The sequence below is a fragment of the Gymnoscopelus microlampas genome (genome assembly GCF_963454915.1).
Source record: "Gymnoscopelus microlampas genome assembly, chromosome: 3".
Classification (NCBI taxonomy): Eukaryota; Metazoa; Chordata; class Actinopteri; order Myctophiformes; family Myctophidae; genus Gymnoscopelus; species Gymnoscopelus microlampas.
Genome location: NC_139940.1, coordinates 43,020,528 through 43,038,103, shown reverse-complemented (window position 1 = coordinate 43,038,103; position 17,576 = coordinate 43,020,528). Strand labels below are relative to the sequence as shown.

At 43.6% G+C, this 17,576-nt stretch overlaps 1 protein-coding gene across 3 annotated transcripts in view; it reads right to left on the bottom strand.

The window, feature by feature from the left end:
- The window catches only part of cdk14 (cyclin dependent kinase 14), a 210,680-nt gene that overhangs the window by 122,068 nt on the left and 71,036 nt on the right, over positions 1 to 17,576 (bottom strand). For all 3 annotated transcript variants that reach the window (XM_084051515.1, XM_084051514.1, XM_084051516.1), the window contains one exon: positions 16,029 to 16,152. In XM_084051515.1, the coding sequence (XP_083907641.1) occupies positions 16,029 to 16,152 (124 nt within the window). The remainder of the gene's footprint in view (positions 1 to 16,028; positions 16,153 to 17,576) is intronic.

Sequence of the window (17,576 nt, the reverse complement as noted above, 5' to 3'; positions counted from 1 at the left end):
CGAGTTCTCGCCGATGTGCCCGCCGAGTTTGACATCAATCGGTCAGACGGTTCTGGAGACACAAGAACTACAGAGACATGCTGGTACTTATTCAGAGTATACAGCTAGTTCCTCCACTTCTTCTTACGTCTTATCACGTGCACAGGTGGTTTGGGCTACAGAGGTTTAAGTTATTGTATTATGCCTGCAAGATACTGTATTGCATGGTGTCAGCAGTTTCCCCGGGTGCACAGAGGAGCAGTGGTGGAAAAAAGTACTCAGATATTTTACTTAAGTAAAAGCAATACCACAGTATGAAAATGAACTAAATTAAAATGTTACTTGAGTAAAAGTACAAAAGTATTGGCATCAAAATATAATTAAAGTACCAAAAGCGTAAGCGTACTAAAATGTTTGAAAATAGCAGATATACAAGCTCACAACGCGTCGCGATGCAACGCGTTGTGAGCTTAGATATGGATAAAATATGGCTAAAGTGGTTAATGTAATGTTCCATAATGTAATATATTTATATCACCACTGCAGAGGAGGTGGTATAGAGGAGGTGGTAGAGAGGAGGAGGTGCAGATATATAAGGCCAGTGGCAAAACCAGCCTCAGTATTCCTATGGCTCCTTGCAACAAAGGAGACGCTTCACTATTAACATTTCTATGCACATCAGGATGGTAATGAAAACTGGGTTATTCTCAGCGGTGGAAGAAGTACTTCCACAGAAGTACAAATGTTTTTACTTTAAGTAAATGCAGCAATACCACAATATAGAAATACTCTGTTACAAGTAAAATGCCTGTAATTAAAAAAGAGGGCTTCTGGAAGTCACCCCCTACACTTAACTTAAGGCTGAGTTAGACTCAGTTGCACATCTGTGTCGCGCACTGAAAATAGCCGATCTACAAGCTCTGTGTCGCATTGAGACACATTGTGAGCTTGTAGAACGGCTATTTTTGATACGCGATACCGGCGCACACTCGAGTATAACGGGCCCTTAACTCGCCGACATAACGAGGAGAGGGACAGGAGGGAACAGGCCACAAGGAAAAGCTGTAACATTGCGTGTGCGTGTGTGTGTGTGTGTGTGTGTGTGTGTGTGTGTGTGTGTGTGTGTGCGTGTGCGTGTGCGTGTATTACTACACTTGAGAGGGCCAATGTTCCTGGCCCTCACAAACGTGTGTGTGTATGTGTTTGTGTTTCTACTGTACAGTATTGTAAGCTCGTTTGTGCTCGAGCGGTGCATGGTTGTGTGTGTGGGTTTGTGCATGAGGACGGACGTACGCATGCACGTGCACACGCACGTGCGCATGTATCTTATTAGCGAGGAACAAGGAAAGGGCGTCTTGGCGCCCGCATTATATGCGTCCTGCCCTCTGAGTCCGTGAAACAGATGGCTACACAGTAAAGATCCTCAGTGCTAATTCATCCATTTAGTGACCGAGAGAGAGTGTACTTGTTCAACGAATGGACCCGTTGAGGGTTACTCTTAAGTTAAATTAACAGCTGACACCGAGGATTTGACTGTGTGCATAAGGCTGCGGACACACTAACAAGCTGGAGCCGCGCACCGGACAGCCTTATTAGGCACAGACATGCTAATGGTTTAGCCTCGCTAACACCTCAGGACAAAAGGAGATGAGTGTTGCCATGTCCGCTTGTTATATTGTCTCTTTGGGGCTTGTTTTTCTGTGAAGTTGCTTGTAAATATTGGTAGTTGCAGGTTTTTGGGCTTGTTTCGAAAGTGCGTTGCTTATTTGGGCTATTTCATAGTGTCGTTTAAACAAAACATTTTAATGCCAAAGATCCCCAAATTAATATGTATTTGTCCATGGACTACCATCTGAGAATGTTTTGTGCCAGGGACCTCTGTACCAGATTTGTGTTGTTGAAATGTTTCGAAAAATATTCATATAATACTTTTTTTCCCAAGAGTTGTTTGAAAATAGCAGATCTACAAGCTCACAACGTGTCACATCGCGACATGTTGTGAGCTTGGAGATCGGCTATTTTCAAATAGCCGATGTATATACTATAGGTTTAAAGCGCTCATGTGGCCTATTATAGTCGCTTCTTTTGGGCTTGTTTTCATAGACCTGGTTGATTATTTCTCTCGCAAAATCTGGCAACACTGGAGGGGAGGAGTGGAGGGGGAATTTCTTTCCGGCTCAAAAACCCCAATACGTTCAAGGGCATGCTAATACTACTCACACATACACATACTGTAGCCTACTGTCGGTGTTCATGCGTGGATGAATGTGATTTGAAAGTCTGAACATCCCAGACTCCACAGAGGTTTTACCATACAGCTTGTGAATCAACAATTATGCTAATGAGGGTGCGCTATATCGTCGCTGTCACGCTGGAAATCTTGTATGTCCCCCCCCCCCAAAAAAAAAACACTTTTCAGGAAATGGAAACAAGAACCTGTGTCCCCACTCCCCACTCCCCATCCCAATGGATCCAGTGTAGTTAATATTTAGTCACAAGCTCTTGTTAGCCTTGAATTCATGGGGATTTTTTAGTTTTTGTCGTATTCCTAAGCCTATAATTTGATGACCGGCGAAAAGATGCTAATGTCTCCAGTCTCCGGTAGCAGACTGCGCAAGTCATCAAATTATTGGCTTAGGAATGCAACAAAAACAAAAAAAATCTCCATGAATTCAAGGCTTCAGTGGTGCGTAATTGACAGAAAATAAGTCATTTTTTACTTAATACTTCACTGGTTCAATATTTATAAAACCCACAGACACACTTAACCACAGTCACTTTCACTTTCAAATGCTTTCAAACATAGCAAGTTGTGAGCTTGTAGACCGGCTATTTGCGCTATACTTTTTGGACGACACTCTTACACGATGAAGTCGGCCATTCCTTCATGGAGGTACAAGGTTTCCACCCGACAGCGAAGATATGCAAATGCACGTGCATAATATGCTATATCACAGGCAATGCAAATGACACTCCAGTGTGCGGAGAAAGCCCCCAAACGCGTGAAAATCTGTCTGTATAGCCATGCATCCATACGTGTGCATCTCAACATCCATTTCCTCTGATTCTCCTCACCTCGCCTTTCAAATCTACACATTTATTCACGCCTCCGTGCCTCTGTGTGCGTGCGTGTGTGTGTGTGTGTGTGTGCAGGGCCGTGTTTATGCACAGGCAATGTAGGCACATGCCTATGTCTTGTCAGGGGGGGGGCCGAAAAATGCCCCCCAAAAAAAAAAAAAAAAAAATTAAAAAGTTTTTTTTTTTTATTAAATAACATAAGCCTAACCTAACCCTAACCCTAACCCTAAAACCGAAATAAAGTAACAAAGAAACGCCCAAAAACGGCCACAATCCGCGAAATAACCGCAAAATTTCGCACGCGCGCGCGCATGGGTCGCGCACATGCACGCGCGCGGGGGGGGGGGCCCGAAAACTGTCCGTTGCCTAGTGCGCATTTTGACATTAACACGGCCCTGTGTGTGTGTGTGTGCGCGTGTGCGTGTGCGTGTGTGTGTGTGTACAGTATGTGTGTGTGTGTATTACTATTCTTGAGAGGGCCAAATGTCCCCAAAACTATAGTAGAATGTGAGAAATACATACTGTATTGTGAGGACACATTATCTGGTCCTCGCAAGAGAAATGGTTGTTTTATGGTTTTAACATTTTTTTTTATAATTAAGCTTCACAGCGCGACATTTCGTGAGCTATTTTCAGTTAGGTGTGTGTGTGGGTGTGTGTGTGTGTGTGTGTGTGTGTGTGTGTGTGTGTGTGTGTGTGTGTGTGTGTGTGTGTGTGTGTGTGTGTGTGTGTGTGTGTGCGCGCGCGAGTCCCACCACCTGCTACCGTCCCAGTCCATTTCACTATACAAAGTGGACTGTAATGAGATCTGCATTTTAGAACACAATCCCAGTCGGAGTCATTACCTGCTCTGTGTGCACAGCAACACACGCGCACGCGCACACACACACACACACACACACACACACACACACACACACACACACACACACACACACACACACACACACACACACACACACACACACACACACACACACACACACACACACACACACACACACACACACACACACAGCAACAGTCTCAAATGCTTTTGTGTTCAACTCAACAGTCTATTTTGGATTTGTCTCAGATGAGGCTGGACACACACACACACACACACACACACACACACACACACACACACACACACACACACACACACACACACACACACACACACACACACACACACACACACACACACACACACACACACACACACACACACAGGTCTGTCTCTTAACGGGGACTTCAAAAAGACCATCTGCAACCTGTAAATATGTACACGCCACAAATGACACACAAACACACACACACACACACAAGCAAATACTGGGCCGAGGCGAGCCTGTTCTGTTGGGTGTAAAACAGCACCCATGGGAGCCAGACAGACAGACAGACAGACAGACAGACAGACAGACAGACAGACAGACAGACAGAGTCCTGCTCAGAGCGTCGCATGCCTGCCACGTTCCGAGTAGAGATTCCTGCAGCTCCATTGTCAGCGCGCTTCGCTCCTCGCACACACACACACATCATTATCCCCCGCCAGCTGTTATAGCGTGCAGCGCTGCCTGCTCCGCGTCGTGCGCATGCCTTGCGAGAATGAAATATGTCTGCATAACTTCTATAGGATACACCACCGGAACTATGTCTGGCACGCACTGCCGGTAAACTGCGTCTTAAAAGTGCCTCAAACGTCAACACACTCAAGTGAGAGGCATATGGATCCCTATCTGTGTGTGTCTAGTGTTGTCAGTGTGTTAACCCATTCCATCCGAGAACTGTGTCATTTTAGATTTCTTTGAATATTCAAAAATAGCAGATCACCGGGTGCCGCACTATGAGCTTGTAGATCTGCTATTTTTTTTTTTTAATCGTGGACAATTTGTGCACATCTTTGAATATATATATATATATATATATATATGTTTTAAAGCGAACATTTTTAACTCCGATCTGTGCTTCTGGGGGAAACAACATATTTTGATATGGGGGTCCACAGCCAAAGTTCATAGAAAGGAATACCAGCACTCACTAAGTCCTTTTAGGCTCTTATTTATTTAGGTCATAGCTCCCCAGCAAGCAGCGTCAAACCGGACGTTTCGGCCCAGAGGCCTTCCTCAGCGTATAGTGACAACAGAACTCTTTAAATTTTTCAGGTCTGTCAAGTTGAGAGCCTTCTTTGTTAAAGAGGCTCCGAATACAATGCATGGACTACTAACTAACCGTGAGAAAGAACCTGAGAGTTCTGAAAATAAACGAACACTTAGACCGAAAAGTACGTTTATCCCTCCGTGTTTTAATCACTCTGTAGCAACTTTTTGCAGACTTGTTGAACAAAATGTTTTTTCTGTGTTGCATGCTAACAAACAGTCAAAAGTGAACTCTAATGTGACTCCTCAAGAGAGGCTAGCTTTGGCTAATTTATCTAAAGATGAGACAATCGTTATACGTAATGCTGACAAAGGTGGTGCGATAGTGTTGTTGAATAAAACTTCTTACAGAGCTGAAATTTCAAAACAGTTAAGTAATAGTGTCTTTTATACACCTTTAAACAGTGATCCTACTGCTAAGTTTGCACAAGAAATACAGCTTTTTCTTAAGAGGGCACTGGATGACCAACTCATTTAAAAAAAATGAATATGACTTCATGTATCAAATACATCCTGTGCGACCTATTTTTTACACTCTTCCAAAAATACATAAGACTTTGGTTGAACCGACTCCGGGGCGTCCTATAGTAGCAGGAACTCAGTCTTTGACTGAACCTACTGTATGTCCAAATATATAGATCTACATATCAAACAGTTAGTTGTCAAACTTCCTTCTTTTGTTAAAGATACTACAGACTTTTTAAATAAATCAGATTCGATTCATAACACTCTCAACTCAGATCTCCTGTGTACTATGGATGTAACTAGCCTGTACACGAATGTTCCTCATAGAGAAGGGCTTGAGGCCCTAACTTATTTTTTGAACCAGAGAGAAGTTAAAACTCCCCCTACTGATTTTCTCACTGAGCTGACTAGACTTGTGTTAAACAAGAATTATTTTAAATTTGAGAACTCTTATTATTTACAGTGTCAAGGGGTGAGCATGGGAAGTCCCTGCTCCCCAAATTACGCCAATTTATTCATGGGAAAATTTGAGTGTGACTTTGTGTACAATAACAATCCTTTTTCTCCTTGGTTAAAATGTTGGTTTAGATATATTGATGACGTTTTTTTCATTTTTTCTGGGTCAGTGGAACAATTGGAGGAGTTTAAGGTTTATATAAATTCTAGAATGCCATCGATATCCTTCACTTTAGAGTCTAGTAGAGAATCAGTGTCATTCCTGGATGTATTAGTACAGAGAGAGCTAGATGAGATTTCCACTTGTGTCTACAGAAAACAAACTGATAGAAACAATTATTTACATTTTTCTAGTTACCACCCGTCGGGGTTAAAGAGAAGTTTACCTTATAGTCAGTTATTGAGAACGAAAAGAATCTGCAGTACTGACAGTGCCTTCGAAAGACAAGCTAAGGACTTGTGCGATCGTTTCAAAACTAAGGGTTATAGTGATAAAGTGCTAAGTGTTAATGTACAGAGAGCTCGAGAGAAAGATAGGTCCAGCTTGCTAACTCCAAAACCTGCTTGTGCAGGGGAGTCTAAGTTAGTTTTGTCCACAACCTATTCCCCTTTGTGTAGTGACATTAAGAATGCTGTTAAGAAATACTGGTATGTGTTATCGAGTGATCCTAGTGTGGGTCATATGTTCAAGGAGTCCCCCATCTTTGCACATAAGCGTGCCAAAAATGTGAGGGATTCTCTAGTGAGGGCAGACTGTCATGTTCCACCGCAACACTTTATGTCTGATTTGCCTACGGGCAACTTTCCTTGTCACAACTGTGTTCATTGCAATGCAATGATCAGAGGCAATCATGTCTTACATCCACATTCAGGAAAAAAGATTGATGTTAAAAGCATCATCACCTGTAAAACTAAGTTTGTGGTTTATCTACTAAAATGCCCTTGTGGCCTGTGCTATGTGGGTAAAACCAAAAGAGAACTTAAAGTTAGAATTTCAGAGCATAAAAGTAATATCAGGAATAAAGATGAAAAATCACCTGTAGCTAGACATTTTAATGCGGTGGGACATGAAGTCTGTGCTTTAAGGTTTCAGGGTATTGAGGCAGTACTGCCCTTAAAAAGAGGTGGGGATCGTGAAAAACGTTTACTGCAACGAGAGGCATGGTGGATACACTCTCTCCAAACAGAACACCCTAAAGGTTTAAATGAAGAACTCTTACTAGGTTGTTTCTTATAGGATTTATTGTGGTGAAAAATAGACAGAGCAGACCACTTCAGAGTGAAATGAGCTATGATTATATTTTTGAGTAATGAATTAATGGTACTAATGAGTTGAATGCCTCTTTTTCGAGTGACACAGTGTATACTACGGTATTTTAAAAAATGTTTTAAAAAATGTTTATGCAGTTTTCTACAAATGTGTAAATCTTGACTGAAATCTGAGTCTGTCTTTATAAAGGAGTACTGAGGGACTCGCACAGACAAAGGTTTAAAACTGGTGCCTTACTGCTAAAAAAATGATCTATGTAATTTTCTTCTTTTTCTTCTTGTGTGAGTATATGCATTTACTATTTAATGGTGACCTAGCTTGTTAAAAAGTGTTAAAAATTGTTGTTAAAAAATGACTGTCCTATTGTGTTGTTACCCGGACCGCTCTGTGCGTGGCACCAAGGTCCCCTTTATAAATGACACAGAAACAGGATGTTGTCACTATACGCTGAGGAAGGCCTCTGGGCCGAAACGTCCGGTTTGACGCTGCTTGCTGGGGAGCTATGACCTAAATAAATAAGAGCCTAAAAGGACTTAGTGAGTGCTGGTATTCCTTTCTATGAACATTGTCTACTCGAACCGTGCACCCTGTACTTTGAAACGTCGAAAACTCGTCTCATGAGTGCTTGCTTCCTTCTTCTTTTTCAAGGTCCACAGCCAAATACATATCATTTTGGGGGTCCTTGACATGGAAAAGTTGGAGCACCACTGATATAGCAACATACTGTTAAGATTTAGAAAGCATTTTTTGATATTTTTTGGCCGTGGACCCCCATCTCAAAATGTTAAGTTCCAGGGACACCCAGAAGCAAAGATTTGATTTACAAATGTTCGCTTTAAAGATATATATATATTCAAAGATTTGAATATATTAAAATGTTCAAGATATTTCAAAAGTAGAAAATATTCAAGGTCTGAGCTTGTGGATCTGCTACTTTTGATGCTTTCGTGTGATCAAGGAGGACATTAATTTACAAGAAAAAAATATGGAGATAACGTCCAAATAGGAGGGGAAAACCTAAGTAATCCCACGGTAGGGAATTCCGTTTTCAGCTTCACCCAACTGATGGCTGCTCAGATAGTTCTGATTAACGCTTGGTAGGAGTCGTTAGGGGTTATAGGGGTTATTAAGCATAGGGGAACCTTCTGTTTCCCAGGTGGCCTCAGCCTCTCTAACCCATTCAGCTATGGCCGTAACCCTAAATAGAGCCGTAAGTTAAATGAACACAGAGGTGTTTTACTATGGCAGAAACACGTAGCCAGTATATCTCGACAGGGGACAGATTTCTGTCCTTTGCAAATGACCACCAGAACAAGGTTAAACAGTGTGATATACAGCACCTCGTTGGCCAGATCTTGGATCTTTGTCAAAAACCAGGGCCCTCATCGCCAAGTCATTTTAAAGGGAGGTTTGATTAAGGAGGCGAGGGGCTTAGTGAGGCTGCGGATGGCAGCAGAGCCAGGGGGGGGGGGGGGGGGGGGGGGGGGGGGGCGCTGCAGCCATACAATGAAAAGACAATTAGCAGAGCTGTATAGTGTCGTGCCACGGCCCATTGACTGGCACTGGATTAGACACAACTCTCTCAGTGCCCTGAGTGAGATATCCACAGCTGACTGACTGCTGCATGCCACTCCAGAGAGGGGGACCAATGTGTACACACACACACACACACACACACACACACACACACACACACACACACACACACACACACACACACACACACACACACACAAAGAGAGACACAGCCATTCCGTTCGTGACGCCACAAAATGATTTAGTTCCTGAAACTCGATGATGACAGGCCCCTAATTCTGGCAGCGTACAAAGCGGGGCGACCGCCCGCTGGGGCCCATGCATGCATACTGTACGTGCATACATACTGTATACATGATACATGCGCGCACCGCACAGCGTCCGTCCTAATGACCCTGGCTGGCGCGCCGGGCACTGCTTGTGTTCTTTTGCCCTGGAAACGTGAAGCTCAGGGGGCCATATGCTGCCCGGTCTGTCTCTGTGGCCAACATGCAGCTGTCACTGACCACACACAACCCCCTCTCTGTGATTCTTACAGAAAATAGCAGTCCTGGCATTGACTTTCTCAGTGTGCGTGTGCGTGTGCGTGTGCGTGTGCATGTGTGTGTGTGTGTGTGCTGAGGTGATTACAGGCAGCAACTCACACACACACACACACACACACAGCTTATTTGGCTTCAATTAGCCCTGTCCTTGCTGCTCAAACGCCTCATTTGTTTTGCCGTCGTTTGTGCAGCTCATTAAAACGAGCACAAAGGGGCCAGAGGGCTGACTCTGGATCAGCTCCAGGGCCACATCATGCATCCATCCACCAGCAGGGACACGAGGACGAGAGCTGTGGTCACAGTGAACTGACATCAAAACCTCTCCTGGTCTCCTGCCCTTGTCCTCCCAGCGCCCACCTCCTCCTCCTCCTATACCACACTTATCGTCGCTGGTAGCAACCTCCATATTCTTTTTTTATATAACTTTTTTCAGCAAAGGCTGCCGGGATCGGGAGTCAAACCCGCAACGCGCTGTCAGGCTACATAGAGCCTAGGTGCCAGGACCGCTACACCAGCGGTCCAGGCCCATATTCTAACGTTCTGTGTTTCCTACTGGATCATACTACAGCGTCACACAAAAGCATCAAAAGTAGCAAATCTGCAGCTCAAAACCTGTCGATTCTGCTTGTTTTGACATTTTTGAATTGGAATCCTGAAAAGTAACAGTTTTTGGACATACTGTATGAGGTTTCCACCCGACAGAGACGATATCGATGCCCAGAGCGCTACACGTCGCTCGACCGAGCGAGACGTCCTCTGCTCAGTGATCGCGGCCGTGTCTCTCCAGCCCTCCGCATAGGACACGCCCAGTTCTGTCAGGACCACTTTTGTCAAATTGAAACATTTTAATTGCATTGCATATTAAAACAGTCATTTATTTACAATTATTCAAGCATTTATTATGTTTGGCGACAGGGCTGTGACCTTCCCCCAGGGGTACAACACAATGACAATGATCAGATCAGATGAGCGTAAAGAGGAGACACTGGGGTGGAGGTGGGTTTTAGCGAGGGCCTTGGGGTGGGCATGAGGGTGGGCATGCAAAATTAAGCAGTTATAATATGAATAGTCAAAGGTCTTTGCAAGAATTGGCTGATCAGCTAATGCAATGTTTCCAAAACATGCACAAGAACCCCCAAATAGCCAGAGCCTCTAGCTGTGGCCCCCCCTATTGCAAAAAAAAGCCCTTTTACTAGCGGAAATAGCTCACAATGTGTCACGTTTTCACAATTTTCGCAAATATTTGACAATAATGACAAGCCCCAAAAATAGGGACACCAGGTTGAAAGTGGTTGAACTGGCACGATAATCTTACAGAATCTTTTGAATGAGTATCTGTTTTTTCTTTCCAATTGGCCACCTTGGACCCCCGAGACTACATTGAAAACCTGGAAGCTGATGGAGGTGATGTTCTGTCAGAAGAACTAATGCTGTACTCTCTATTGCATGCTAATGGATTTCTGTCTTGGAAGAAGCTCTTTTCTCTGATCGCTATCAATTAAGCACTTTCCTGGTATCTTTCTAACAAAACGTCACTGTCGGGTGGAAACCTTGTATGTCCAAAACCGTAACTTTTCAGGAAATAGGGGAAAAAAAGAACCTGTATTCCAATATATCCAGTGCAGTTATTATTTAGTGACAAGCTCATTGGTTAAATATTTATAAAACCCATACTCACTGAAAGCTGCACTATGTAACCTTCCTCTTTTCTCCCTGATTTGAACCTGGTTTCCTGCGCAATGGCTGACATTTTTACCATTGAGCTAATAGAGCCTGCTTGCTCAGGGGATAAATTGAATCCTGACCATCAGGTCAAAATTTGTGTCAGATCCTATGTCTATGAGACATGACCTTTGACACAATCTAAATGTCTCAATAGACTAGCAGGGAGACCAAATACAACCAGGCCAATTGTATAAGTTCTATTGTATCAACATGCTCTATCATACATATTGGACAAAATCACGTTTTATTCATTTAAAAAAGTTACAAAGTGCTGCTTGAACCACTTTCACTTTCAAAATCTTTCAAAAATAGCCGATCTACAAGCTCACAACATGTCACGATGCAACGCGTTGTGAACTTGTACTGTAGATTCTTGTTACTTTCAGAGACGAAGTATGTAGGGCACAAATTCATGAAAAAACAAACAAAGTAGAAACAATGGAGATAGAAGGTTTCTTTCTACCCGACAGCAACGGAAATAAAGTTAGGGAACTGGCACTTTATGCGGGTCGGAACAACAAGCCAGAATGGTTTCATCCTCCCATCAGCCCACATCTGTTTCAATTATATGCACTTTTACTCTCATCCCCAAAGACAGCTCTGGTGCTCTGGTCTGTTCTCTCTGCCTCGACACATACTGACTCACATGCACCTCCACACTCTCTCTCTCCTTCTCCTCTCTCTCCATCTCCCTCCTCTCTCCATCTCCCTCCTCTCTCTCCATCTCCCTTCTCTCTCTCCATCTCCTCTCTCTCCATCTCCCTCCTCTCTCTCCATCTCCTCTCTCTCCATCTCCCTCCTCTCTCTCCATCTCCCTTCTCTCTCTCCATCTCCTCTCTCTCCATCTCCCTTCTCTCTCTCCATCTCCCTCCTCTCTCTCCATCTCCTCTCTCTCCATCTCCCTTCTCTCTCTCCATCTCCCTTCTCTCTATCCATCTCCCTTCTCTCTCTCCATCTCCCTTTCTCTCTCCATCTCCCTCCTCTCTCTCCATCTCCTCTCTCTCCATCTCCTCTCTCTCCATCTCCTCTCTCTCCATCTCCTCTCTCTCCATCTCCCTTCTCTCTCTCCATCTCCCTTCTCTCTCTCCATCTCCCTCCTCTCTCTCCATCTCCTCTCTCTCCATCTCCCTCCTCTCTCTCCATCTCCTCTCTCTCCATCTCCCTCCTCTCTCTCCATCTCCTCTCTCTCCATCTCCCTTCTCTCTCTCCATCTCCCTCCTCTCTCTCCATCTCCCTTCTCTCCATCTTCCTCCTCTCTCTCCATCTCCCTCCTCTCTCTCTCTCTCTCTCTCTCCATCTTCTCCTGCCTAAAGCCTAATTCACGATTCGTCATACTAAAGTGTCACGCACCGAAAGTAGGCGACCTACAAGCCCACGTCTGCTATTTCCGTTTTGAAATTAGGCTTTAACTGGCCTCCATTATTTATCCCCCAAAAACAACAACCAGACACCCTGGTTGGTTCTCAGCTGTCAGGGCTTTTAGTATTCTGTCTTTTCACAAGGCCATGGGGCCAACGGGGAGGCCAGACCAATACACCACCGCAGACACACAAATAACATGCTTACACGCATGTACACACACACACACACACACACACACACACACGCGTATGCACACAAGTACGCACGCATGCACACACACATGTATGTGTGCATCCGTGTGAACGTGCAAACACATGCACACTGCCTCACACCTTGCTAGTTTCCCCCAAAGGCAACGGCTGATAATGCCTGTGTGTGTGTGTGTGTGTGTGTGTGTGTGTGTGTGTGTGTGTGTGTGTGTGTGTGTGTGTGTGTGTGTGTGTGTGTGTGTGTGTGTGTGTGTGTGTGTGTGTGTGTGTGTGTGTGTGTGTGTGTGTGTGTGTGTGTGTGTGTGGTTGTTGATGGGTGTGGTGGGGCCAAACCAAAGCCAGGATAATAACCAAGGGACTTCCATTCTTCCTCATTTAGCATGTTGTCCATTACTCCCCCATGCAGAGGCTCATTTGCCTGGCAGTAATGTTCCTGCACTAATTCAGAACGTGCATTATTGATGAAGCTGCCCCCACACACACACACACACACACACACACACACACACACACACACACACACACACACACACACACAAACACAAACACACCACATCCCCCTGTCCAGTCTGCATGGACCAATTAGACAGACATATCGTTGTTGTCGGGCACAAACCTCCGATCTCCGCATTCTAACTTTTTGTGTTTTTTCGTACATTAACGCCCCTACTTGATCACACTACAGCGTCACACAAACGCGTCAAAAGTAGCAGATCTGCAAGCTCGAAACGCGGCGCGAAGCGACGCGTTTCGAGCTTGTACAGTAGATCTGCTACTTTTGATGCTTTGGAATTTGAATCCTTGAAAAGTATAACAGTTTTGGACATATATAAGGTTTCCACCCCGACAGAGAAGATATACTGCTCGCTCATGTCCACAAACTACCGCTATTTAGATAGCATGTTGTTTATGTTCACCCTGGTTACTTTGCAGCACTTAGCAATTGTTTTCTTCACACTATATCAACCATGTCCAACCTGTGGGGGAATCGCGATGGTATTCCAAGTGGGGCCCTAAATAATTGGCAAAACAGTAACATTTTATTGATTAATATGTCATTAATATTGATATATGGGTGGGTCGCAAGAAACATTTTTGAAGGTTTTCAAGTGTGGGGGGGGGGGGGGGGGGTTTGGAAACTGCTGCACTGCACCATATATATATATATATCACCACGATCTGAAACCTCCCATCTTAGGACCCCTTAGCTGGGAGAAAGAGGAAGCAGGGACCCCCCGCTACGTATTGTATAAAATTGTGTTGACAGCACTGTAATCCGTGATGTGTAAATTAATGTATTTTTTTTTAATGTGTATTTTCAGACATTGAAATCACTTAAACCTTCAATACTTCATACACTTGACCTTTCACTCTGTGCTTGGTCGTCTCTTTTTTTCCCTCTACACCAAACCAAAAATAGAAGATCTACAAGCTCACAACGCCTCACAGCACGTTGTGTGCTTGTAAATCTTTTTTTATTTTTGACAAAAAATGTTGACTTCTCAAAATAGGGATGCTAGGGTTCAAGTGGTTAATGTAAAAAGTCCTATCACACAAAGATTTGTCCTTCTTGCCACCTTCTGTTCTAATTGATGCTATAGTGATTGACCAAGATATGGCTACTAAGCAGACATACCTTACTCATTTGTTTTCATGTTTTTGTTTCATGGATTCGTTATTCTCGACCACACATGTAAAAAATGTGGTTTCGATAGCCTGTTGTTTAGATATATGTCAGGTTCATTGTTTACCTGGTATCCTAGTTTCTTTGAGGCACTATATACACTGTTCTCTCTGCACTATATTTGTGTGCTTATTTACCTTGTTGTTTATTGACTATATTGTTCATGCTTACTCTGCTTATTTACATCTCGCACTTGTAATTTCGCAGTGGATGAGAATGTCTACTAAATGATTAAATTGTGAACGAATGGGACAGAGGGATCAAGTTGATCAGTTCCTTTGAAAACTTTAAATTTGCATTACAAAGACAGTCTACAAAACCAAAGTGCAGTAACTACAAAAAGAAAGAATCACTGAAAAATTGGTTTAAAAGTGATTCAACTGGTCAGCCAAATGAGATATCGGCATATAAGTGACATTAAACTAATCTGTTCTAACATCTGTTCTTGAGGTAATTGTTTATCCCCCAAAATCACGAAGGCTAATGTGACCTTTGGGATACACAAGTGTGTCGGCGTGTCCAAAAACGTAGTTACTGCTCTTTAGCTTTGTAGGACAGCGTTTTGAGCAACGGGCCTACGGGCTTTCTTGTGTTGCCTTTTGAATACATTTTCAATGAACTGTTCAATCAATCAATCAAAAGGTTTGAGGGGTGGTTGGATGGTGAGTACAGGGCTCTCTGGTTCCAGGTTGAAGAGGGGGGGGGCTCTCAGTCTGCCCATGTGGGCAGTGTTTATACCAAGCTGCACCATATGGGAACTCTACAGGAGACCCTTATACACACTGACAACACTAGACACACACACACACACACACACACACACACACACACACACACACACACACACACACACACACACACACACACACACACACACACACACACACAGAGGATCACAGAGAGACTGACAAAGGGATCCAAGGACAGGCAGACATTTAACCACTTAAACCATATGGTTGAGCGGAGTCCGTCTATACTAGTGTATCTTCATTTCTGTTATTATGTTGGAAAGCGTTTGCTGAAAATAGTCGATCGACAAGCTTGCGTACGGCGCTTTGCGTCACAACGCGTTGTGAGCTTGTCGATTTGCTGTTTTCTGCGAAAGCTTTCCCCACAATAGCGAGGATCGATGCCAGGGTTTAAGTGGTTAAGGATACAAATACATACACGCACCAACACACACACGCATGTAAACAAACACACATACTGTACATGCACACAAATAGAACTGCTTTACAGACGCCACATTTAATTTGTTTAGAAAAGCACACAAACAAACACAACACACACACACACACACTGTTTCTCTCTATCTCTGTAGCTGATTGTGGCAGGTATGTATGTGTTCCATACCGCTCGTAAGTATAAATAAAAGATAATTAAAAGTAAGACCCTGAAGCAACAAGGACTCGCAAAACAAATGATGATTTTTGAAAAATAGGAGCATTCATCATCGTTTCACAGCAGCGAAATAAAAACAAAAGAAAGAAAAAAATATATAGCAGATACAGTCAGTGGCGAGGCATCATTTTGTTCCAGTACCGGGCCAGTGGACGCCATACAGAATTGTTTGCTCACCAAAGTCGGCCAGTTTGAGCTCTCCGGTATCGCTGATGAGCAGGTTCTGTGGCTTGAGGTCGCGGTGCAGGATGTAGCTCTGGTGGATGTAGGCCAGACCCCTCAACAGCTGGAACAGGAACAGCTGCACGGAACACACAGAGGAACAAAACACCCACACTTCAATCAAGGAATCATTCATGGATTTATTATTCTCATGGCGAGGCATCGAAGGGGCCTGCTGTCTAGAGAACAGTGGTTCTCAAACTTTTTCATGTCAAGGACCCCAAAGTGTATTTGGCCACAATCTCAAGTTTCAGGACAGGATATCAATTGTATGTACCCAGGAGGAGAGATAACTCAAAGGATAAACACGTGAAATTGGAAGTGATGACACAAAGAAATTGGAACTGGAACACTATACAAAGTTAAGCTGATGAATGGGTACTACATCATGATTGGCTGAAATTGGCAACCCACCCACCTTACGTAATTTTGTCAATTTGGCCAATATGTTATTAAAACGGTCTTAAAAGTAATTAAAGTAATACCAGGTAACTTTTTTTTTAAACCAAAGTAAAATTTTATATCTTTTGTGAGTGGCAAATGTTTCAAAACACCCATTCCATGAATTCACCACCGAAAGCCTTTTATAAACATATTTTCTATTGAAAGTGGACAGGGGCGTCTGTCCTGTGAAAATGACGCCATCCGTCCGGAAAACGGAAACGGAAATGCACCGGTTTCCTGTTTGTCCCGGAACTACCGAGCTAGTAACAAAAAGGAATTTCACCTGTTTTTATGGCATTATAGGATTTGAAGATGGAAAAACAACAACAAAAGAAAACACAGCTCACGGTAACTAAAGCTCACTGGCTAAGAGAAACGTTCACCTTCCGGTGAAAACAAATGGAATTCTAGGTAATGCAAGACTCCAATACAGACCTGCAATGACAGTAGTGACCAGCAGAGATTGCTAAAAACAAGTATGGCTTTAAATTGCAACTTTAGAAATGTGCAGATACCCTGTATACATTTATACTGCACGTTGGTTTGTTTACTGTTGAGTGAGAAAACAATGTTTACACATTAAGCTAATCATCAGTGGACCCCCCAAAATAATGTGGGGACCCCCCCTAGGGGTCCAGACCCCCAGTTTGGGAACCACTGATGTAATCTACAGCTCAAGCTAGCACGGCTCAGTCAGGATATAATATGTACAGTATATTACATTATCGAAGATTGTCTCCTTGCTGCGATTGCCGCAGAGGAGACACAGATTGCCGATAAGTCTCAAAGACGCCGGGAGAGAATCAGGAACTAATCAACACGTAGCCTATAGTTTGTGCCGTCACACAGTAATTACTGTTAGCAATCAAAGATGACCTTGAAACCTCCCACTCGATGTTCCTGTCCCTCCCACGCTGTATAGTCAAGCTCCTTGCATCTCTAGCCTGCATTAAATATTGAATATCGTTGTCAGGGCAGAAACCCCCTATCTCCATATTCTAACTTTGTGTTTTTTTCGTAAATCAATGCCCCACTTCAGTGGTTTTCAACCTTTTTCAT